A 26,562-nucleotide genomic window follows, 5' to 3' on the forward strand; every position below is an offset into this window, starting at 1 on the left:
ATGATTTTAATCATACATAGGCATAAATCGAATTTACAGTGCAAAAGGAGGCCATTCAGCCCATCGAGTCTACACCGGCCCTTGAAAGAACACCCGACAAAAGCCCAGTAGCCCCACCTAACCTTTGGACACTAAGGGGCAATTTAGCGTAGCCAATCCACTTAACCTGCACATCTTTGGACTGTGGAATGAAACCGGAGCACCCGGAGAAAACCCACGTAGACACGGAGAAAAAGTGCAAACTCCACCCAAGGCCGGAATTGAACCCGGGTCCCTGGAGCTGTCAGGCAGCAGTGCTAACCACTGTGCCGCCCCAAATGATTTTATAATTGTAAATGATCATCAACATCACTTTAAGCTGTCCAGATATCTGAAGGCAAATATGTTTAAATGATCAAAGCTACACTAGGCAAATCCTTTGTAGTTTCACAATGGTGGATGATTTCTAGTTGCAATAATGTTTCTGAAGACATCTGGAAACAGCACAAATGCAAGTACCAATTAAATTGTGGCCACCTAAAATGGTGTCCAGCAAAGGATGCTGGGTAAAGTGGTCAGGGGTATGGATAAGCAGGCTGCAGAGCAGATCAAACAAAGTTGCAGCCCACGCTTTGCAGACTCAAAAGACTTTGCAGGTTGTTGCAAACAACATAGGCAAAAGGCCATCTCCAGGCCACCCCAGATGGGACAATAGAACTGTCATAGTATCATAGAATTTACAGTGCCGAAGGAGACCATTCGGCCCATCGAGTCTGCACTGGCCCTTGGAAAGAGCACGCCATTTAAGCCCACACCTCCAACCTAACCCAGTAACCCCACCTAACCTTTTTGGACACTAAGGGCAATTTAGCATGGCCAATCCACCTAACCTGTACATCTTTGGACTGTGGGAGGAAACCGGAGCACCCGGCACAGGGAGAGCAAGCAGACCCCAAGCCGGGAATCGAACCTGGGACCCTGGAGCGGTGAAGCAACGGTGCTAACCACTGTGCTACCGTGCTGCCCAACCGTGCTGTCCTGTCAATCACACTTGTTTACTAAACACAGCAGCATCTAAACTCCTTATTTGGAAGGGCCTATTTGCCCCCAACACTTCCAGGCATGGCCACAGAGTGTCCATCCCAAATTTGATGTGGCAGCCCCTGATTGGACTTGATCGATCAGGCTGACCGAGCTCTGATCAATTGATTGACAAATGACCTAGACACCACCCACCAAAGGGCACAAAATCCAAGCAGGACAAAAGTTCCTGCACAGCCCTCATTCTGTCTCATGAATAACAGCCATCACAAACGGTGACTTCCACCGGCCGACGAAGGAGCCCATCCATGCTACCAACAGAAGAAAGACCAGAGCCAGAAGAGAACCAGATTGATTAACCAACTAACAGAGACTACAAGACTGCAACCACAGATAACAGGCCTGTATCTGCCTAGCACTTGTCGGTCACTGCCAAGTTAAGTTAAGATCTTGGAACTATTGGCGTATAGTGTAAACTATTATTGGGAGGGTGTGATTGAATAACCATAACCACTCTGTGCCTGTGAATAAATATTGCTCTGTTTTATAAACTGAGTCTCATAGTCATTTGTCCACCTTATATAGGTTAAGACACACTATAGTTTAGCCAGGAACAACAAAATCTTTAAATTGAAGGATGCAAGTAAACAGTATAACATTGCAAATTCCATCATTAAATGAACCTGTGAGCAAGTTGCTTCCAAGGATAAATTTATTGTAGACAGACAGCCTATGTTCTTTGTCACTTGCTCCTACCAGTGCTTTTAGGTGAGGTGGTGTGGGCAAAACAAGAACAGCGCTCTCAGAAAATGGCAGTATTCAAGGGAGAGAGCCCACAAGGCCAATATTATATTAGGAAATTGAAAAAAGCGACCTGGTTCAAACATACCAGAGTCAGTGTTGCAGCAAATAAGTTGGGCAGATTTAGACCAGTGATTACAGTGTAGCTGCCTAAGCTAAATCCCCAGGACCTGGAATCATCATGTCTAAATTACAGGTGTCAGATCACAATGTAAATATGTTGTTCTGAGGTTTTAGTTCCAAACTGACAAGGAGAGGGAGGCTAATCCTGATGTTTTGGAATAAGGCAGGTAAAAATTTAAATTTAAACTGAATGACTGGTTGATCATTGAGGGTTTTTAAAAAAATTGTTCTGAAATTACACCAATAATCTTATGCATGGCTTGTGACATTAGACACACCTCATGATCCAAAAGTTACAACTAAACCAAGATAGACTGGTGGGATTGCTCATCAGCTCTCCAAACTCAAAAACAGAATTGTAAATCATTCTCTCTCGGTTGGCCTAATATAGTTAAATGCAACAAAAGAACATTGAAGCTATTCAAGGAGGTAATTAATGAACTGTGTCTAAATTTGAGTTATAACATTGGTACAGGTTTAGCTTAAAAATCACAGTAGGGAGAAAGAATGGGTCTATAATTCTGTCATTTGAACAAGGGACTGGGTTCTAACAGTATAAATCTCAAGAATGCAATCCAATCTAACCAAGCACCAGTGAGAAAGCACTTACATGCAGTCCATGTTCAAATGCAGCAAGAGCTGGACAGTATTCAGGCTTGGCTGACGCGGGGCAGATAGCATTCACGCCATACAAGTGCCAGGCAATGACCATCTCCAACAAGAGAGGATTTAATCATCACCCTTTACACTCAATGGTATTACCATCGCTGAATCCCCCACTATTAACATCCTGGGTGTTACAATTGATCACAAACTGAACTGGACCAGCCACATAAATACTGTGGCTACCAGAGCAGGTCAAGTCTGGGAGTCCTGCGGTGAGTAACTCACCACCTGCCTGTTCACCATCTACAAGGCACTAGTCAGGAATGTGATGCAATACTCCCCACTTGCCTGGATGAGTCAGCTCCAACAACACTCAAGAAGCTTGACATCATCCAGGACAAAGAAGCCTGTTTGATAATTACCCCTCCCACAAACATTCAATCCCCCCACATCGACGAACAGTGGCAATCATGTGTACCATCTGCACAATGCACTGCAGGAACTCTCCAAGGTTCTTTCGCCAGCACCTTCCAAACCATGACCACTACAATCTAGAAGGACAAGAGCAGCAGATACATAGGTACACCACCACATGAAGTTCCCCTCTAAGCCACTCACCATCCCGACTTGGAAATATGTCGCTGTTCCTTCACTGTCTCTGGGTCAAAATCCTGAAACTGCCTCCCTAATAGCAGTGGGTGTACCTACAGTTCAGGGACTGCAGCAGTTCAAGGAGGCAGTTCACCACCACCTTCTCAAGGGCAACTAGGACTGGGCAATAAATGCTGGCCTAGCCAGCGATGCCCACATCCCATAAATGAATTTTAAGAAATGCTAACAAAGAATGTCAAGTATACTACAAAACAAGTTATGCTATCAGCAGTTTTGAGGATGACAATTATCCTTAATTTCTTTGCCACTGTCTCATTTTGGTCATTCTCTATGGGGGAGAAGGAGGAAATTCTTCCTTATTTGGTCTTTATATGACTGTGTATAACTTTGATGTAAATAGCATACACAAATTTTCCCTTTCATCAACCCTGGAGGTGACTTTAAAGGCATTAAGCCGCAGCATAGTGTCCAGCATAATCCCCAACAAACTTTACTTTGAAAATGTCCAGCTTGTACCAACACAAGCAGATTTTCAATTGCACTGAAGGCTCCCTTCCATCCATTCAATTGTCTCCATAAAACTGCTTTAGATTATCACTGGGCGTTAAATAGATTGGAACGTGTGGCTGATTTTATTCCTCATATGCAATGGGGCTTTGAAGTCAACTCTAGTTTCCAACATGCATTGTAGCAGAGTTCAACTGAGCCAAATGAGTTTTAGAATCAAACCTGGGTCTTTCCTGACCTGCATGGCTCAGCAAACCAACTGTGAGATTTAGATCATAAGCTAGTGTATGCTGTATCCTCATTAATGTTAAATAATTCCACAGGTATTCCAAAATTGGAGATTCCCTGCAGCACGCCTGAAGTCCTTATTAATTAATGTATAATTCCTGTACTACAGTTTTTGACAAATTGTGTTGAACTTTATTACAATCTCTGCAGAGACAGATAGAAATTTGAATCATGGAATACAGCCGGTGGAAAGAGCTTGCGCACGGGGTCTTTTGACTCTGGAGTCTTTGCACTGCAGCTACGCAGTTCTGGCTGACCAGGAATCTCTCCTGCTCTGAGCTGCCATGGGCGTATTGGAAAAATATACATGTTGATAATCAACCAGTTTGGCCATATTAGGACCACACCTTCTCTGGCCATCAAGTTCTGTGGTGGGACTCAAACCTGGAGCTTCTGGCTCAGAGCTAAGGATGCTACCCACTGTATTACAGGACCTCCTAAGAGTGCTTTTACTGCATCAATGATTAAAGGCAAAACACTATTAATTCAACACTATATTCTTTTCATAGGAAATATACACTTAAACAGTCGAACAAGGTTTGCGCTCTTTCCTTTTACTGACAACTGAACACCCCCATTTTATACGTTAGTTGGCCTCTTAAGTAGACATTCACTTCTCCTGGAACCACTCCAAAGTGTTTCACAGCTCCGAATAGTTTACTTTGGCTCTTTTCCTGTCCCAACACTGTCTTCCACCATGAGAGTTTTCCCTGGGGATTCTCCCTTCACTTTCAGCTAGGCGAATCCGCCAGCTGTGTTTTAACTCCCCACAAACTAAGTTTTCAAACTGGACATTAGCTCCCACCCGTGTTCTGTTTGTTGAACAATAGTCAGCATTTTCTCTGCTTTTGGTCCAGGCCTAACCTTCATCTATCTTCTTACTTTCCTTCTCCCAGTCGGCTGTAGACCATTGAAGACTAAAACCACAACTGCCCTTCCGTGATATCTCTGGGATTATACCAAAGTTTTGAACTGAACCTCAAAATAACATTCTCTACCTTCTCCATGGCAACGGGAAACACACTAAAAAATAACATCCTCTACCTTCTCCATGGCAACGGGAAACACACCAAGCCCTGTATCCAAGTAGAAAAAATAAGCTAACTCTAATAACCATTACTTTTCATCTTAGAAACCAAAGGAGCAGGTCCTATCACAGCTATTTATGACTTAATACTGATAACACCTTTCTGGGCTTTCTGAAGAATTATGTCCTTTGCATTATGGACTTTGAGACAGTCGTTCCTGTCCCCAGGTGTCCTGTCCCTCCGTTTCAATGACCAAAGTGACTTTCATTTTGATCGAACAACTAAACTAGACAAGTTTACTGACAGACTTCAGCATATGTCATATGACTCCTCTCGTTTAACCTACATTTAAAGATACAGTTCCAAACTGTGATAATGTTATAAACCAAAAAATATAGTGCTAAAGCATAATAATTTAAAGCTCACACTAGAGAGGTTGCTGGAGTATAACATTATAGTTATTAAAAAGATTATGGAGTTTAAAAACAAAATTGCTGCAGGTTTGGCAGCATCTGGGGGGAGAGAAACAGAGTTAATATTTTGAGTCCTCTTCTTGAGAAGATGCTGTGCCCTTCACAACCGTAAGAAGTCCCAAACTGCTTTACAGACAATGAAGTACTTTTGGAAGTGTGATCACTGTAGGGTCATAGACCTACAGATACTATCTACAGAAACTGTCAAAGTTTTTCAACTTTTTAAAGATCTGTGCTATTTGTTTAATTATTAAATCTGTACAATACATCAGCATTTCAAACACAGGACACAGTTAATTAGAATTTTGGAACACTGACTGATTGATTTATTCTGGTTAACTGCAGTTCTGTTTATTCTTTCTACAATGGTCTGTCAGAGAAGGTAAGATCATCAATTAAAATTAACGAATTTGAACGTTTCTCTTGCCAAAGGTCAATACCGGTTTAGGTGTCAGCTTTGGCTCAGTGACAGTATTCTTGCCTCAGAATCAGAAGGTTTAAGCTTCACTCCTGAAACTTGAACACATTTTATGCAGTACTGAGGTGGTGCTTTATTTGACATGATATGTTAGACCCTTAAACTGATGCTTGGCATATTTGAACAGCAGAGGATTTCTCCTATTATATCATAGAATCTACAGTGCAGGAGGCCATTCGGCCCATCGAGTCTGCATCAGCCCTTGGAAAGAGCACTCCACCCAAGCCCCCACCTCCACCTTATCCCCGGAACCCAGCATCCCCACCCAACCTCCCCCAAGTGAAACATAGAATCATAGATTTTACAGTGCAGAAGGAGGCCATTCGGCCATCGAGTTCACACCGACCCCCGGAAAGAGGACCCACTGAAACCCACACCTCCGCCCTATCCCCACAACCCAGTAACCCCACCCAACCTATTTGGACACTCAAGGGCAATTTATCATGGCCAATCCACCTAACCTGCACATCTTTGGACTGTGGGAGGAAACCGGAGCACCCGGAGGAAACCCACGCAGACACGGGGAGAACGTGCAGATTCCGCACACAGTGGCCCAAGCCAGGAATCAAACCTGGGACCCTGGAGCTGTGAAGCAACTGTGCTAACCACTATGCTACCATTAACATTTATCCATTAACTAACCCTACCAAACCATCTAGTCATTCATCCCATTGCTGTTGCAGGAACTTTGCTAAATTGGCTGTTGCATTTCTTTGCTACAGTGACTTTACTTCAAAAGTATCTGCTTTGTGCTGCTTTGGACATCTTGAAACCATGAAAAGCACTGTATGAAAGCAAATGCGGTTTCCTTTTTACCTTCAATACAAAATTTACATTAAAAATAGTTCTATCAAGACATCGTCTAGCAGAGCAAAATAATTAAGTCATTGTGATTTCATCAATCTTCAATAGGACATTTGTTTTAGGATACTTCAAACCTTTCATTATTTCTTACGGTTATATATATTTTATAAAATATAATATTGCACATCCCGTGAAGCAATTTCAAAGAAAGGCACCAGATATGGGCAATCAGCCCAACTAGTTCAACCCCCTTACAGAATGACAGAACTGTTGCAGTACAGAGCCATTTGGCCCATCATTTCTGCACTGCCTCCCCAAATGACATTAAGTGAATGCTCATTCTCCCATCTTCTCCCCACAACCCTGCACATTCTTCATTTTTAGATAACAGTATCATTCCCTTTTAAACGCTTCGATTGAACCTGCCTCCATCAGACAATGCATTCTGAACTGCAACCAATGCATGAAAATTGTTTTTTTACAAGACTAGTTTTGGCAATTACTTTAAATTGTGCCCTTGTGTTCTTGATCCATTCAAAAGTGGGGAGCTTCACACTTACTACTCTGTCCAGACCCCCTCATGATTTTGAATACCTCTATCAAGTCTTCTCTCAGCCTTCCTTTCTCTATGGAAAGCACTCAACTTCCCGAATTTCTCTTCATAACAGAAGTTCCTCATCCCAGGAACCATTCCCAGGAATATCTTTTACACGGTCTCCAAAATTTCACATTCCCTTTTAAAGCGTGGCATCCAGAACTGGACACAATTCTCCAGTTGAAACTGAACTAGTGTCTTCTACAAGTTCAATGTAACCTCCTTGCTCTTGTGCTCTATGCCTCTATTAATAAAGCCCAGGATACTAAATGCTTGAGTAATTGGTCTCTCAACCTGCCCTGCCATGTTCAATGATTTGTGTACCCAGGTCTCCCTGCTACTGTACCCCTTTAGAGTTGCACCCTTTGAAAAGTACTATTGTTCCAAGGCATGGCACAAAATTGTATCTTGAATGGGACAATGATTTTTGCTTCCATTGTCCTCCCTGGCTGAAGATAATTCCAAGTAGTAATCGCTCTGCGTAAAGAAATGCTTTCTGACATCAGTTCTGAAGTTGCATGTATTATTCCCCTCTATCCAGCAATTGCACTTGAAATTGGACTCTTGATTAAACTTCACTATTCCAATTAGCATCTGACAAAACATTAGAAGTTTTCCTGTCTTTCTTTACATGGTTTTCAGGACTTGGATGTCACCCATGTACTTTTGTCACCAAATCTGAATATAGTATTTTAAGGTACAGGCAAACCAGATCACCATCAGCATGGCTCAACTTCAAACTCTGCAGATCTGGCAGGGTAATTCAGCACTTTGTTTACTTTATTCAATCACTGATCTGCAATGACTGAATTTGGTATTATTCAACAGCACTTATGGAGAATATTACATTGCTCTGTTCATTGTAAAGCTTTGGCCATCCTACCAAGAAAAGATATACTTTCTTGAGAGGGCACCCAACCAAGATTCGCTAGACTGATTGCTTGATTGTTCAATGAAGGGAGATTGAGTTGACTCAGCCTATTTTCCATGGACTTTAAAAGAATGTAAGACGATCTCATTGAAATATATATATTTTTGATGGATCAGACAGGGTCACAATCTCAGACTAATGGATTGGCCATTTAGATTTGAAATTAGCTGTTATTTCTTTACTTAGATATTTGTGAATCTCAGTTGCTGAGTATATTGAAGGCAAAGATCAGCCAACAGATTCTGAACACTAAGTTGAATCAAAGGATGTGAGAATCAAGTGGGAAAGTGGAGTAGAAACTGAAGATCAGCCATGATCTTACCACATTGAAAAGTAGGCTCATGGGGGTGATTGACCTACTCTGCTTCTACCAATTGTTTAAAAACATTTATTCTTTCATGGGATGTGGGCAGTTGTTGCCCATCCCTAATTGCCCTTTGCGGTAAGTTAAGAGCAAGCCACATTACTGCAAGTCTGGTGTTACAAGTAGGCCAGACCAAGCGAGGACAGTAGATTTCTTCCTCTGAAGGACATTAGTGAATCAGATAGGATTTCAATACAACCGATGACGGTATCATGGTCGCTATTACTGAGACAAATTTTCATTCCTTTTTTAAATTAATGTATTGACCGTTACTAAACTCTTTTCAAATTTGATATGTTTCTTTGTGTTTATCTTGACATCTAATGTGTTCAATGGAAGAACATTGATATTTATGTGCTTGAATAATTCTCTTAGTAATCAGCCTCCAACTCCAATTGGCACTGATATTCGTAGGCTCTACCATCTCAATTATCCTCTCATTACAAACACCAAGTCCCATTTTTGTGGAAAAGGCCTCCAAACAGACTTGACGGTTTCTATGGATAGTAAAAAAACTACATTTTATCATCCATTTCACATGGGCTTAATTTGCAAAATGATGTACATTTACTGATTAAACAAATTCAAGTTATCGGCACCCAAGAATTATTGGGCTCAATTTCAAATACCGACGTGGACCATCAAAAGAAAACATTCAAAAAGAACATCAAATAATGAGCCAAAGCTTACCAATATTGCTGAGGTAAAGACAGCACAGCCTATGGTTATCAATGCTGCGGCTGTTCAGGACTAATGTCCATTGATTTGTAAATCTCTTTAAGAAACAGCAAAGCAGTGTCTTCTGATTCCCTACAGAAGTTAAGGATACAATATTAGCAGCAAGTAAGAGTATTTGACAAAGATAATAGCTGGAATTCTCGGATCATTGCGATTCACTTTTCCCAGCGGTAGCGCACCCCCGCGCACGGGTTTTCTGGCGGCGTGGGGTGGTTACAATGGAAAATCCCATTGGCGAGTGGTAGGAAGATAGAATCCTGTCGCCAGCAAATGGCGCATGGCTGAGAAACACGCAGCTGGAGGACCGGAGAATCCAGTCCAATACATAAAGGGCAAAGCGTGTATTTCAACATCAGCATGGTCATATGGTTTCATTTTGCTGATCACTCTGTATTAATTTTTATCATCATTTAAAAATGAAGAACAATTGAGGCACATGCTCTAACAAGGCACAAACAATCTTTAAATGAGAGAAAGATTATTCACGGACACTGACGCAAAACAGGATTTATCCAGGCTTACATGTTCTGAAGTTTAATTGTTAAACATCAGTAATGTCCTCAGCTCCGCTTAAACACCTGTAAGCTGATATGCACACAAACTCAGGCAATGTGATATCAACCCTGAAGAAGCTTGGAAAAATCTATGGTCCTCACAAGAAGCCACGAATAAACATGTTGCAAAAGACTCAACACATTTTGGCCTCCCACAAAGCTCATGGGCATCCCTAACTGCAGCCATAAAAACTTGAGCAAATATGGATATGTTATGCACAAATGAAAAATGTAAAAATGTTGTGTGCAACTGTGGTCACCCACAACAGGCCATGGAACACATAACGACTCAATGCCTGACTCTTAAATACAGAGGTATTATGGCAATATACACTGCCACTCCTAATATAACATCCTGGCATGACCACCTTGATGTAAAATTATAGTTGTTGCTTTATATCCAGCTATACGAAAGAAGAAGAAAAGTTAAGAGGATTGGAAGAGACATATTCACCTTACTTTAAAGGTACTTTTTATTGGAGAAACTAAAAGTTAGGTATATGAGCAGACTGTATATTTTCCGGAAATCAACATAATTTCAATTTCTACTTGGGCTGTGCTTTCTGGCTCTGCTGTCTGCTAATGTATCCTACTGTATATAATGCAAGTGTACCAGGGTGGCACGTGGTGCAGTAGTTAGCACTGGGACTACAGCGTTGAGGACCTGGGTTCGAATCCCGGCCCTGGGTCACTGTCCGTGTGGAGTTTGCACATTCTCCCTGTGTCTGCGTGGGTTTCACCCCCACAACCCAAAGATGTGCAGGTTAGGTGGATTGGCCACGCTAAATTGCCCCTTAATTGGAACAAGAAAATAATTAGGTACTCTAAAAAAAATTTTTTTAATAATGCAATTGTACCAAAGAAAACTGTTGACGTTTAGCTGGTGAATCTCCTTCAAGGATTCAATTGGTAAAGGTACCAGGACAGTAACTTTGACCTATTTCTTAAGTTACAACAGTGATTACACACCACAAAAATGCTTAATTGGTTGTAAAGAACTTTGGGACATTGAGACTGTGAAAGATGCTATATAAAGTCACGATTTCCACATCTATGTACAGATCAGGAAGATCACAGATAACCTTGAAAAATCCCCACTCTTGGTTAAATTAGCAGTTCTAGTTTGGGAACTTGGCATCCCAGAAAATGAATGCATTCCCAGGATTGCCATTCCATGATCTAAAGGGCCTTGTTGGAAAATGAATACAATAGCATTGCTAGGATATGATCAGGACAGTTGTGACCTGCAGCCTTAAAGTAGCTTGCTAAAACTCATCATGAGGAGTGCCCAAAAGTAAAATATTTTTATCTTGAGGATGCAAGTACAATGAAGAGCTGCTGTACGAAAGCACAAATACAAAAAACAAGCTTAAGAAAAATACATTGTAAGGGCCTTTCCTTTTGGTTCATTTATTTCCCTTTTTTTTTTAATAAACTTTGTGGTTATCATTTTTAATCCATGGATATTTATCGGACATTTACCTTTAAATTGAGCAGAGGAAGTGAGGAGCTTAAAAGTTGCAAAATGTTACACCGTGCTATGGAGGTTTAGCCTCTGAACAGAAAAAGTCAGATTTTTGGCACCCAATAAACGGTAGGGATTCGGTTAGATTGGTTGGATGGTGGCCAATGAATGGGCAAAAGTCCATATTTTGCCTGACGACAGGCAGTGATCGAGTCCAAAGCGTGGGATGGTTTGCAGAGGACGCAGCAAGTGTCAGTCGGACCCTGGACACTGAGAGAAGCGGCTGAAAGTGTATATTTCTTTCCCTCTCCCCAGAAATATTGCCTGTCTGCCATTTTATGAACCTGCAGAGAAGTCTTGAGACGTAAATGAATCTACAGTGAAAATCATTACAGACTGAAAACAAAAACCTCCAACTGAAGGCCTAGATTGAAGAAAGGTGCACTGGAAGATGTCCATCTGAAACAAAAATCTTATCCTTTTACTTTCATCATTATTTTACACCCCTCTTTCCCCTCTGTGTTTGTCTGTCATATGTGTGTGCATATAGGGTGGGCCGAATTAAAGGAGGGGGGGGGGGTTAGGAATTAGATAATAGTTAACCAGTTGTATTTGTTGCATATTTAATCATAGTTACTGTTAGTAATAAAAACTACTTGTGTTTAAATCTACAAACCTGGTGACTGCAGTTATTGGGCAGCCAAAGACCAGAGACTTCCGGTATCTTCTAAGAATCAATTTATAATTTTAATTAATTTCAACACGAACCTGCCTCCCATCCATTGACTCCATTTACACTTCCGCTGCCTGGGAAAAGCGGGCAGCATAATCAAAGACCCCTCCCACCCGGCTTACTCACTCTTCCAACTTCTTCCATCGGGCAGGAGATACAGAAGTCTGAGAACACGCACGAACAGACTCAAAAACAGCTTCTTCCCCACTGTCACCATACTCCTAAATGACCCTCTTATGGACTGACCTCATTCACACTACACCCTGTATGCTTCATCCGATGCCAGTGCTTATGTAGTTACATTGTATACCTTGTGTTGCCCTATTATGTATTTTCTTTTCTTCCCTTTTCTTCCCATGTACTTAATGATCTGCTCGCAGAAAAATACTTTTCACTGTACCTCGGTACACGTGACAATAAACAAATCCAATTCAATCCAATTGTGTTGCGACTCCGGGTCAAGTGGGGCTGGAATTACCACACACTAGCCCAGGGTGTCGCATGCAAAGGAAACAAAACAGGATAGCACAAATTACGATCTGAAATTCCAGAAGTTTCTAAAGTGCCTAATCAAAAGCTGAGGTGCTCCTCAAGCTTCATTGGAACACTGCAGTTAGGAGGAGGACAGAAATATCAGCGCGAGGGGAGGGCGAAAAGTTAAAATGACAGATCACCAGAAGATCGGGGTCATTTGCGGGCTGAAAGGAGATGTTCCACAAAGCTGTCACTCTATCTTCATTTAATCTCCCCAATGTAGAGGAGACCTCATTGTTAGCAGTCAATATAGTAAACTAAATTGAGGGAAGTATTAAAATCATTGCTTCACCGTAAGGTGGTGTTTGAGGTTTTCAGTGATGAGGAGGTAGGAGGTAATGGACATTTGTTACATCTCGTGTGATTTTGAGGGAAAGGGATGGTATGTTTGGGGTGATAGAGAAGTGGACCAGTATGCCATGGTGTGTACAGTCCCTTCGGAATGCTGAACAGCATCATGCTGGAAAGGTTGGAGCTAATGACCAACCTTCGTATTAAATGTATTAACTTCTGCCAGTGCCTTAACTAAAAATAGGTAAACAAAAAGAATTCTATTATGGAAGTTAGCATTAACACCAGATCCATTTAGTTCGGAGTTTTAGCCAGTTATTTATGCCAAGCACTCCTTCGCTAGTGCAATCTAATGTTGCAACAAGGAGACTTGATTATTAACACAATACAGGCTACACTACCCAACTCAAATGGGTAGATAGGTTGATATTTTGTTTCTCCTCCTAATGGAAATATTGCCATTTAAACAGACATGCTGCGAAGCTGGGCTTTAACAGCACAAAACAGCAGCATAATTAATTCAAGTCTCACTGGTAAGCAATGTCTTTTACCCCCACAAACAGAAACTCTATGTTTGGTAACCACAAATATCTGCAAACTCCAAATTGCAATAATAACATTAAAATAAAAGATACAATGGAAGCAAGGAATATCTATCCATACACAGTAATGACTCTTAGAAATTGAAATTTGTCTAGTTTTGCTTTTATATTGGTATAGTAATACCATTGCAGATTAAATCAAATATTTAATATATTAGTAAGAACACACCAGAATTGGCTAAAATATTACTCTCTGTCGATAGGACTTCACTTCCTTCAGTACATAATGATGTCTTCCTGACAGACATTAAATAGTTTCACCCAGAACTGCTCCTCTATGATAGGTGAGAATAATGGAAAAATACACACGCACAAAATCCCCTAATAACCTATTGATCCTGCAGCATCTTTTAAAGACAAGTTGGCAGTCAGAGCTTACAACAGTGCCGTTTGGTTAGATACTATTTACCCAGGAGGGGAAAAAAACACTGCAACTAGACCAGAAAGAAAATCATAGACCAGAAGGGAAATGTTCAAAACTAAGAAGAAAATTAGTTCGGGGGAAAAAAATTAGAGAAAGAATATGCAGGTAGAGATTCCAAGATGTGACCATCTCAGTTGACTTACATAAAACTCCATTAAATTGTACAATTCAAAATATTGTTTTGTTACTCTAATAGTGTTATCAACAGCTTTTTAAAATTCTGAAGTCTTTGAAATGGGACATTTTGATAGTTATGTTTGGCTGTCCATCTTTCTTGTGGATAGGAACTGTTATTTCAACCCTGCTCAAAAAGACTTGCCTTGACTAAGAAAAGCATTCTAGATATACTAGGTATAATTCATAGCAGTAAAATACATATTGGATACTTAGTTTAGCTGAAGTATTCCTTGTTGGAATGTAAGCTTCCTCAGATATTTCCTGCATACTAAACACACTAAAGCTCTGAGACAAATCCAAGCTTCTTATGAATAGAACAGAGACATTCTCACTAAACCAGGTCTCTTCCAACTTAATGTAGCTTCAAGCTGTTCCCGTATTTATATGGATGTTGCAACAAACTGTTTAAATAACCTTTTCAATGTTGCCTCCACAATGTGGTCCAGAATGAGGTATTTTACGAAGCAGACTGAGAAAAGAATGTATGTTTCCAAAGGGACAGTTACCTGAGATTACTTTCCTTAGGTTTTTATTGGATGGAAGTGGATGGGGGAGGAAGGTACAAACCATAAATAGTTATTGAAAAATATTTACTTGAAACAAATCGTCCCTCTCCCCTCTATATTTTTATTTTCTGTCATGAGATGATGATTTGTACGCAGAAATTAAATGAATAACTGCACTGATTATTCAAGTGTAAAAAATTGTCATAGACCATGTCAGATATTTTCACACAACAGTAATCCATTGTTGCCCTGGATTTATTCTCCATGTAAGAACTAAAAATGCCAGTTTAAGAGTAAATTAACTCACCACTTTTAACAACTTCAGAAGAATCCCATATACTATTTGAGCCTTTCTGTATAATCTATAACTATGTTGCACAGCCAGGAAAATAACTCAAGTTGTCTGATATAAAAACAATCAAAAAATTCAAATTTTCTGAAATCATGCTTCATTCCTCCCCATCACTGTAAAATCTAACCACCTCTAATGATCCAATGTTATATCTTTAAAAAACAATGGAGGAAGCAAAACATCATTACTTCTACTCTTTCATCCTGCTCACTACTAAAAAATGTGCCAGTTGGAGCGGTGCTGCAATTAGGAGGTAATGATTATCTAATCCTTTTTATACAGCAAGTCAGTTAACGTGAAGAAGTGCAATACATTGATTAACCTTCGGGGGAATAAACAAGTAACTGCCTTGTCTCATCATTTATTTATATTTAATAGGCCATAATTTATTGCAATGTTTTGCAAGATGGGAATACAGTACAGCCTGGGACATTGTTAATGAAAGCGTTCTGAATTATTCATTTTTTAAATTAGGCCATGAAATATAAATTGAAGAACAGAAGTACTGGTGGCTGCTCTGCAATGTGGAGGAGTTCTGGAATACGTGCAACAAAGTAGTGAAATTATTTTCTGCTTATTACCAACTTTAAAACTTTAGCGACAATATCCAATGAGTTAATTCGAAAGAACTTGAGGCAAATCAAACTAATTCTATGGAGGAAGTAAGCATGAATATTTCAAGTGGTCGCATCATATTTTATTGCTACTTATTACTCCTTGGACACTTAGCTAATTTCAGAAAAAGCACTACTAAAATCTGTACAAGTTTTTTAAAACTGCTGTGTGGAAAATTAAACTATTTAATCACGATGGTGAAAGAAGGATAAAATGTATCCGAATAGCATTCTGCTGCTTAACAAAGATTGGCTAAGCGTCTTCTCATGCAAACCAGTATCTAGTGCCAGTGTAAAAGCTTTTTTTCTGATTTAAAAAAAAAATTATTTTGGGAAGCAAATCATTAACCACTTGAACTTAGAATTATTTTGACTTCCGGTTGCGGTGATGCCTTGCTAGCCGTACGTTTCGGCGGCTCCAGCTCCGATGGACCTTCGGGCTCTTTTAAGAGCCCCAACGGGGAATCCTTTGACCACGCAACCCGGTGTGGGGTGTGTGAGAAGGGAGTCGTCCCCCCAACGAAGGAGGAAAAAACCGGCGGCGGCGGCTGCAGCGCGAGGAATCGTCGACCAAAGGGTCAGAAGGAGAGAAGTACAAGATGGCGGCGGAGAAAGCGCAGGCGACATGGGGGCCTGAGCAGGATGAAATTGTGAGACGGTGCGTGGAGCTGCTGAAGAGGGAGGTGCTGACCCAGATGCTACAGGCAATTGAGGGGCTCAAGGAGACACTAAAGACCCAGGAGACAGAGCTCCGCGTGGTGGAGCAGAAGGTGACAGATATTGAGGACGAGATCCTGGGCCTGGCAGTTAAGACACAGACGCACGAGGCACTTCATAAAAAGTGTACTGAAAGGATCGAGGCCCTAGAAAACGGAGTGCGAAGGGAGAACCTTCAGATACTGGGTCTCCCTGAGGGTGTGGAAGGAGTGGACTGTGGAGCGTATGCAAGTACGATGCTGGGCTCACTGATGGGTGCTGAGGCCCCTACGGGCCCCTTGGAGGTGGAGTGGGCAAATCGGATTCCGGCGAGAAGACCAAAAGCAGGAGAACCACCCAGGGCGATAATCGTGCGATTTTACCGCCTTAAGGATAGAGAAGAGGTCCTGAGAGGGGGAAAAAGGTGCGGAGTAGCAGATGGGAGAATGCAGTGGTACGGGTGTACCAGGACTGGAGTGCGGAGGTGGCGAGAAGGAGGGCGAGCTTTAACCGAGCCAAAGAGGTGTTGCATAAAAGGAAGGTGAAGTTCGGGATGCTGCAGCCGGCAAGACTATGGGTCACGTATCAGGAGAGACACCATTATTTCGAGACGGCGGAGAAAGCATGGACCTCTATCAAAGAGGAGAAATTGGATCGGAACTGAGGGGCTGATGCTGCAGGAAATGTTATTGTTAATGTTATGGTTGAAGTTAATTGAGAAGTAAATTGGGAAGGGGGGAGACATTGGGGAAATGTGGGCGCCGGTGAGGGGGGAAAGACGGGACATAGTTGGAGAATGGGGAAGGGGAGGGGGAGGGGAAAGGGAGCTGCGCCATAAGAGGCGGTTCAGGTAAAGGGATGTTCCCGCGCCAGAAAGAATAAGGCGGGAAGACAGGCGCAAGGCGGATGGGAGTTCCCCACACGGGGGGGTCGAGGAGTGAGCAGGAGAAGCCGGGGTCAGTTGAAGTCAGCTGACTTACGGAAGTAATATGGGGGGAGCAATCACGCTAGAAAGAGATCTAGCGGGGGGGGGGGGGGGGAGAAAACAACTGGGCGGCTAAAGAGTGGGTGGGCGGGGATGGTGTGCGACGCTGGGGGAGCGAGCGGGAGCGCGGAGGCGGGATATGGGACTAGCCTAGAGAAGGTAATGGCTAGTCGACACGGGAGGGGGGCAGGTAGCCCCCTAGTGAGGCTGATCACGTGGAACGTGAGAGGCCTGAACGGACCGATATAAAGGGCCCGAGTGCTCGCGCATTTGAAAGGACTAAGGGCAGACGTGGTTATGCTCCAAGAGACGCACCTAAAGGTGGCGGACCAAGTTAGGTTAAGGAAAGGATGGGTGGGACAGGTGTTCCACTCAGGACTGGACGCAAAGAATAGAGGGGTGGCCATTTTGGTGGGGAAACGGGTAGCATTTGAAGCAAAGAACATCGTAGCAGATAGCGGAGGTAGATATGTAATGGTGAGTGGCAGGCTGGAGGGAATGGAGGTCGTGTTGGTTAATGTGTATACCCCAAACTGGGACGATGCGGGATTTATCAGACGGATGCTGGGGCGTATACCGGACCTGGAGGTAGGAAACTTGATTTTAGGAGGGGGCTTTAATACGGTACTGGACCCGGGGCTAGATAGATCCAGCTCAAGGACCGGAAGAAGGCCGGCAGCGGCCAAGGTACTTAAGGGGTTTATGGACCAAATGGGGGGAGTGGATCCATGGCGATTTCTTAAACCTAGGGCTAGGGAGTTCTCCTTCTTCTCCCATGTCCACAAAGTGTACTCCCGGATAGATTTTTTCGTTTTAGGAAGGTCGTTGATCTCTAGGGTGGAAGAAGCTGAGTACTCAGCCATAGCGGTTTCGGATCATGCCCCACATTGGGTGGACCTGGAATTAGGAGAGGAAAGAGAGCAGAGAACACTCTGGCAATTAGATGTGGGACTGATGGCGGATGAGGGAGTGTGTGCAAGAGTGCGGGGGTGTATTGAGAAATACCTGGAGGTCAATGACGACGGTGAGGTCCCTGTGGGAGTGGTATGGGAAGCACTAAAAGCGGTGGTCAGAGGAGAGCTGATCTCCATTGGGGCCCACAAAAGGAAAACAGAGGCCAAGGAAAGGGAAAGATTACTGGGGGAGATTTTTTTTTTTTAATAAATATTTTATTGAAAATTTTTGGTCAACCAACACAGTTCATTGTGCATCCTTTACACAATATTATAACACAAATAACAATGACCTATTTTATAAACAAAAAATGAATAATAAATAACAAAAATGAATGCTAACCCTAATTGGCAACTGCCTTATCACAAGTAACACTCTCCAAAAATATAATTTAACAGTCCAATATATAATTATCTGTCGCAACGACCTATACATATTATACAGTATATATTAACAACCCTGAGAGTCCTTCTGGTTCCTCCTCCCCCCCCCCCCCCCCCACCCCCGATCCTGGGCTGCTGCTGCTGCCTTCTTTTTTCCATTCCATCTATCTTTCTGCGAGGTATTCGACAAACGGTTGCCACCGCCTGGTGAACCCTTGAGCCGACCCTCTTAGAACGAACTTAATCCGCTCTAGCTTTATAAACCCTGCCATGTCATTTATCCAGGTCTCCACCCCCGGGGGCTTGGCTTCTTTCCACATTAACAATATCCTGCGCCGGGCTACTAGGGGCGCAAAGGCCAAAACATCGGCCTCTCTCGCCTCCTGCACTCCCGGCTCTTGTGCAACCCCAAATATAACCAACCCCCAGCTTGGTTCGACCCGGACCCCCACTACTTTTGAAAGCACCTTTGTCACCCCCATCCAAAACCCCTGTAGTGCCGGGCATGACCAAAACATATGGGTATGATTCGCTGGGCTTCTCGAGCACCTCGCACACCTATCCTCCACCCCAAAAAATTTACTGAGCCGTGCTCCAGTCATATGCGCCCTGTGTAATACCTTAAACTGAATCAGGTTTAGCCTGGCACACGAGGACGACGAGTTTACCCTGCTTAGGGCATCTGCCCACAGCCCCTCCTCGATCTCCTCCCCCAGCTCTTCTTCCCATTTCCCTTTTAGTTCATCTACCATAGTCTCCCCTTCGTCCCTCATTTCCCTATATATATCTGACACCTTACCATCCCCCACCCATGTCTTTGAGATCACTCTGTCCTGCACCTCTTGTGTCGGGAGCTGCGGGAATTCCCTCACCTGTTGCCTCGCAAAAGCCCTCAGTTGCATATACCTGAATGCATTCCCTTGGGGCAACCCATATTTCTCGGTCAGCGCTCCCAGACTCGCGAACTTCCCATCCACAAACAGATCTTTCAGTTGCGTTATTCCTGCTCTTTGCCACATTCCATATCCCCCATCCATTCCCCCCCGGGGCAAACCTATGGTTGTTTCTTATCGGGGACCCCCCCAAGGCTCCAGTCTTTCCCCTATGCCGTCTCCACTGTCCCCAAATCTTCAGTGTAGCCACCACCACCGGGCTTGTGGTGTAGTTCCTCGGTGAGAACGGCAATGGGGCTGTCACCATAGCCTGTAGGCTAGTCCCCCTACAGGACGCCCTCTCTAATCTCTTCCACGCCGCTCCCTCCTCCTCTCCCATCCACTTACTCACCATTGAAATATTAGCGGCCCAATAATACTCACTTAGGCTCGGTAGTGCCAGCCCCCCCCTATCCCTGCTACGCTGTAAGAATCCCTTCCTCATTCTCGGGGTCTTCCCGGCCCACACAAAACCCATGATGCTCTTTTCAATCCTTTTAAAAAAAGCCTTCGTGATTACCACCGGGAGGCACTGAAACACAAAGAGGAATCTCGGGAGGACCACCATCTTAACCGCCTGCACCCTCCCTGCCAGTGACAGGGATACCATATCCCATCTCTTGAAATCCTCCTCCATTTGTTCCACCAACCGCGTTAAATTTAACCTATGCAATGTGCCCCAATTCTTGGCTATCTGGATCCCCAGGTAACAAAAGTCCCTTGTTACCTTCCTCAACGGTAGGTCCTCTATTTCTCTACTCTGCTCCCCTGGATGCACCACAACAACTCACTTTTCCCCATGTTCAATTTATACCCTGAAAAATCCCCAAACTCCCCAAGTATCCGCATTATTTCTGGCATCCCCTCCGCCGGGTCTGCCACGTATAGTAGCAAATCGTCCGCATACAAAAATACCCAGTGTTCTTCTCCTCCTCTAAGTACTCCCCTCCACTTCTTGGAACCCCTCAACGCTATCGCCAGGGGCTCAATCGCCAGTGCAAACAATAATGGGGACAGAGGGCATCCCTGCCTTGTCCCTCGATGGAGCCGAAAATATGCAGATCCCCGTCCATTCGTGACCACGCTCGCCATCGGGGCCCTATACAACAGCTGCACCCATCTAACATACCCCTCTCCAAAACCAAATCTCCTCAACACCTCCCACAAATAATCCCACTCCACTCTATCAAATGCTTTCTCGGCATCCATCGCCACTACTATCTCCGTTTCCCCCTCTGGTGGGGCCATCATCATTACCCCTAACAGCCTCCGTATATTCGTGTTCAGCTGTCTCCCCTTCACAAACCCAGTTTGGTCCTCGTGGACCACCCCCGGGACACATTCCTCTATTCTCATTGCCATTACCTTGGCCAGGATCTTGGCATCTACATTTAGGAGGGAAATAGGTCTATAGGACCCGCATTGTAGCGGGTCCTTTTCCTTCTTTAAGAGAAGCGATATCGTTGCTTCAGACATAGTCGGGGGCAGTTGTCCCCTTTCCTTTGCCTCATTAAAGGTCCTCGTCAATACCGGGGCGAACAAGTCCACATATTTTCTATAGAATTCGACTGGGAATCCATCCGGTCCCGGGGCCTTTCCCGCCTGCATGCTCCTAATTCCTTTCACCACTTCTTCTACCTCGATCTGTGCTCCCAGTCCCACCCTTTCCTGCTCTTCCACCGTGGAAATTCCAGCCGATCCAAGAAGCCCATCATTCTCTCCCTCCCATCCGGGGGTTGAGCTTCATATAATTTTTTATAATATGTCTTGAACACTCCATTCACTCTCTCCGCTCCCCGCTCCATCTCTCCTTCCTCATCCCTCACTCCCCCTATTTCCCTCGCTGCTCCCCTTTTCCTCAATTGGTGTGCCAGCAACCTGCTCGCCTTCTCCCCATATTCGTACTGTACACCCTGTGCCTTCCTCCATTGTGCCTCTGCAGTGCCCGTAGTCAGCAAGTCAAATTCTACATGTAGCCTTTGCCTTTCCCGGTACAGTCCCTCCTCCGGTGCTTCCGCATATTGTCTGTCCACCCTCAAAAGTTCTTGCAGCAACCGCTCCCGTTTCTTACTCTCCTGCTTCCCTTTATGTGCCCTTATTGATATCAGCTCCCCTCTAACCACCGCCTTCAACGCCTCCCAGACCACTCCCACCTGGACCTCCCCATTATCATTGAGTTCCAAGTACTTTTCAATGCACCCCCTCACCCTTAGACACACCCCCTCATCTGCCATTAGTCCCATGTCCATTCTCCAGGGTGGGCGCCCTCCTGTTTCCTCCCCTATCTCCAAGTCCACCCAGTGTGGAGCGTGATCCGAAATGGCTATAGCCGTATACTCCGTTCCCCTCAACTTCGGGATCAACGCCCTTCCCAGCACAAAAAAGTCTATCCGCGAGTAGACTTTATGGACATAGGAGAAAAACGAGAACTCCTTACTCCTAGGTCTGCTAAATCTCCACGGGTCTACACCTCCCATCTGCTCCATAAAATCTTTAAGTACCTTGGCTGCTGCCGGCCTCCTTCCAGTCCTGGACTTCGACCTATCCAGCCCTGGTTCCAACACCGTATTAAAATCTCCCCCCATTATCAGCTTTCCCATCTCTAGGTCCGGAATGCGACCCAGCATCCGCCTCATAAAATTGGCATCATCCCAGTTCGGGGCATATACGTTTACCAAAACCACCGTCTCCCCCTGTAGTTTGCCACTCACCATCACGTATCTGCCCCCGTTATCCGCCACTATAGTCTTTGCCTCGAACATTACCCGCTTCCCCACTAATATAGCCACCCTCCTGTTTTTCGCATCTAGCCCCGAATGGAACACATGCCCCACCCATCCTTTGCGTAGCCTAACCTGGTCTATCAGTTTCAGGTGCGTTTCCTGTAACATAACCACATCTGCCTTAAGTTTCTTAAGGTGTGCGAGTACCCGTGCCCTCTTTATCGGCCCGTTCAGCCCTCTCACGTTCCACGTGATCAGCCGGGTTGGGGGGCTTCCTACCTTGTCGATTAGCCATCCCCTTTTTCCAGCTCCTCACCCGGTTCGCACGCAGCTGTATCTCCCCCAGGCGGTGCCCCCCCCGCCCATCCCCTCCCATACCAGCTCCCCCCTCTCCCCAGCAGCAGCAACCCAGTAATTCCCCCCTCCCACACCCCCCGCTAGATCCCCCGCTAGCGTAATTACTCCCCCCATGTTGCTCCCAGAAGTCAGCAAACTCTAGCCGACCTCGGCTTCCCCCCGTGACCTCGGCTCGCACCGTGCGACGCCCCCTCCTTCCTGCTTCTCTATTCCCGCCATGATTATCATAGCGCGGGAACCAAGCCCGCGCTTCTCCCTTGGCCCCGCCCCCAATGGCCAACGCCCCATCTCCTCCACCTCCCCTCCTCCCCCCATCACCACCTGTGGAAGAGAGAAAAGTTACCACATCGCAGGATTAGTACATAAAACTCCTCTTTCCCCCCTTTTTAACCCCCCTCTTCGCCCCCCCACATTCGCCCCACCACTTTGTTCAAATGTTCTTTTTAATAACCCGCTCATTCCAGTTTTTCTTCCACAATAAAAGTCCACGCTTCATCCGCCGTCTCAAAGTAGTGGTGCCTCCCTCGATATGTGACCCACAGTCTTGCCGGTTGCAGCATTCCAAATTTTATCTTCTTTTTATGAAGCACCGCCTTGGCCTGATTAAAGCTCGCCCTCCTTCTCGCCACCTCCGCACTCCAGTCTTGATAAACGCGGATCACCGCGTTCTCCCATTTACTGCTCCGAGTTTTCTTTGCCCATAAAAGGACCATTTCTCTATCCTTAAAACGGAGGAATCTCACCACTATGGCTCTGGGACTTTCTCCTGCTCTCGGTCCTCGCGCCATCACTCGGTATGCTCCCTCCACCTCCAACGGACCCGCCGGGGCCTCCGCTCCCATTAACGAGTGCTGCATCGTGCTCACATATGCCCCGACGTCCGCTCCCTCCGCACCTTCAGGAAGACCAAGAATCCTCAGGTTGTTCCTCCTTGCGTTGTTCTCCAGTGCCTCCAACCTTTCCACACATTGTTTCTGATGTGCCTCATGCGTCTCCGTCTTCACCACCAGGCCCTGTATGTCGTCCTCATTCTCGGCTGCCTTTGCCTTCACGACCCGAAGCTCCCGCTCCTGGGTCTTTTGTTCCTCCTTTAGCCCTTTGATCGCCTGTAGTATCGGGGCCAACAGCTCTTTCTTCATTTCCTTTTTTATCTCTTCCACACAGCATTTCAAGAACTCTTGTTGTTCAGGGCCCCATGTTAAACTGCCACCTTCCGACGCCATCTTGGTTTTTGCTTGCCTTCCTTGCCGCTGTTCTAAAAGATCCACTGCAATCTGGCCACTTTCTCCTCCTTTTTCCATCCGTATCCAGGGGGGATTCCCTTCTGGTTTACCGCACAGTGCTTTTAGCCGTCAAAATTGCCATTGGGGCTCCTATCAAGAGCCCAAAAGTCCGTTTCACCGGGAGCTGCCGAAACGTGCGACTCAGCTGGTCATCGCCGCACCCGGAAGTCCTGGGGGAGATTTTAAGGGTGGATAGGGAATTTGCAGAGACCCCGGAGGAGGAATTGTACAGGGAGAGGAGACGACTCCAGACGGAGTTTGACCTTCTGACCACCGGAAAGGCGGAGGTACTGTGGAGGAAGGCACAGGGGAGGAGGTATGAATATGGGGAAAAGGCTAGTCGCCTGTTGGCTCATCAATTGCGAAAGAGGGCAGCAGCGAGGGAGATAGGAGGAATTAGAGATGAAAGGGGAGACACGGTGCGAAGGGCAGGAAAGATAAATGAGGTGTTCAAGACCTTTTATGAGGAACTGTATAGGTCTCAACCCCCAGAGGGAGAGGAGGGGATGCGGCAGTTCCTGGACCAATTGAGGTTCCCGAAAGTGGAGGAGCAGGAGGTGGTAGGCCTGGGGGCACCGATTGGGGTGGACGAGGTTATTAAGGGACTGGGAAGCATGCAAGCAGGGAAGGCTCCGGGACCAGACGGGTTCCCGGTGGAATATTACAGAAAATATGTGGACTTGTTGGCCCCGTTGATGGTGAGGACGTTCAATGAGGCCAGGGAAGGGGGGACTCTACCCCCGACGATGTCGGAGGCGACGATATCGTTAATTTTGAAGAGGGATGAAGATCCGTTGCAGTGCGGGTCCTATAGACCTATTTCATTATTGAACGTGGACGCCAAACTGTTGGCAAAGGTACTGGCATCGAGGATAGAGGACTGTGTCCCGGGGGTAGTGCACGAAGACCAGACAGGGTTCGTAAAAGGGAGACAACTGAATGTTAACGTGCGACGACTACTAGGGGTGATAATGATGCCCCCAGTGGAGGGAGAGGCAGAGATAGTGGCGGCAATGGATGCAGAGAAGGCATTTGATAGGGTGGAGTGGGAGTATTTATGGGAAGTGTTAAGGAGGTATGGGTTCGGGAACGGGTTTATTAGCTGGGTTAGACTTCTTTATGGGGCTCCAACGGCAAGTGTAGTTACAGGTCGACATAGATCAGAGTATTTCCGACTATATAGGGGAACAAGACAGGGATGCCCGCTGTCTCCATTGTTGTTCGCGTTGGCAATTTAACCTCTGGCCATGGCGTTGAGAGACTCCAGGAAATGGAGAGGGGTGATTAGAGGGGGAGAAGAACACCGAGTCTCGTTATACGCTGATGACCTATTGTTATACGTGTCGGACCCAACGGGGGGGGGGATGATAGAGGTTATGCGAATTTTGAGGGGGTTCGGGGATTTCTCGGGGTATAGGCTAAACATGGGGAAGAGTGAATTATTTGTGATACATCCAGGGGACCAGAGTAGAGAGATAGAAGGCTTGCCTCTAAGGAAAGTGGAAAGAAACTTCCGATACTTGGGGATTCAGATCGCTAGGAGCTGGGGAACCTTGCACAGACTTAACCTGACACGGCTGGTAGAACAAATGGAGGAGGACTTTAAGAGGTGGGACATGCAGCCTCTCTCGTTGGCGGGCAGGGTACAAGCAATTAAGATGATGGTCCTCCCGAGGTTCTTATTTGTATTTCAATGTCTCCCTATACTAATCACCAAGACCTTTGTTAATAAAATTGACAGGAGCATCACGAGCTTCGTGTGGGCAGGGAAAGTTCCGAGAGTAAGGAGGGGGTTCCTTCAGCGTAATAGGGACAGAGGAGGATTGGCACTACCGAACTTGGGCGATTACTATTGGGCCACCAATGTGGCAATGATACGTAAATGGATGATGGAGGGTGAGGGAGCGGCGTGGAAAAGACTGGAGAGAAAGTCCTGTAAAGGGACGAGTTTAGAGGCGCTGGTGACGGGGCCGCTACCGTTCTCACCTAAAAAGTTTACCACGAACCCAGTGGTGGCGACAACTTTGAATATCTGGGGACAGTGGAGGCGACAGAGAGGGGTGAGGGGAGCCCTGGTGGGGTCCCCAATCAGGAACAACCATAGGTTCGCCCCAGGAAGAATGGATGGAGGATTTCAGAGCTGGTACCAGTTGGGAATTAGGAGGGTGGGAGATTTATTTATAGATGGGACTTTTGCGAGCTTGGGAGCATTGGAGGAAAAGTATAAGTTGCCCCGGGGAAATTTCTTGAGATATATGCAGGTGAGGGCGTTTACTAGACAACAGGTGAGGGAATTTCTGTTGCTCCCGACACAGGGGATACAGGACAGAGTGCTTTCAGGGGTGTGGGTCGGAGAGGGCAAGGTGTCAGAGATTTACCGAGAGATGAGGGAAGAGGAGGAGGAATCGGTGGGCGAACTAAAAGGAAAGTGGGAAGAAGAACTAGCGGAGGAGATAGAGGAGGGTATGTGGGCTGATGCCCTAAGCAGGGTAAATTCCTCTTCCTCATGCGCCAGGCTTAGCCTGATTCAATTTAAGGTGCTACATAGAGCACACATAACGGGAGCAAGATTGAGCAGGTTCCTTGGAGTGGAGGACAAATGTGGGAGGTGTGGCGGGAGCCCGGCAAA

General features: G+C 45.2%; 1 protein-coding gene across 1 annotated transcript in view; it reads right to left on the minus strand.

The window, feature by feature from the left end:
- The window catches only part of sec23ip (SEC23 interacting protein), a 190,730-nt gene that overhangs the window by 4,088 nt on the left and 160,080 nt on the right, over positions 1 to 26,562 (minus strand). The window contains exon 18 of the mRNA XM_072479346.1: positions 9,321 to 9,440. Within this exon, the coding sequence (XP_072335447.1) occupies positions 9,359 to 9,440 (82 nt within the window). The 3' untranslated portion in view covers positions 9,321 to 9,358. The remainder of the gene's footprint in view (positions 1 to 9,320; positions 9,441 to 26,562) is intronic.

This window comes from Scyliorhinus torazame, chromosome 16 (genome assembly GCF_047496885.1).
Source record: "Scyliorhinus torazame isolate Kashiwa2021f chromosome 16, sScyTor2.1, whole genome shotgun sequence".
NCBI lineage: Eukaryota > Metazoa > Chordata > Chondrichthyes > Carcharhiniformes > Scyliorhinidae > Scyliorhinus > Scyliorhinus torazame.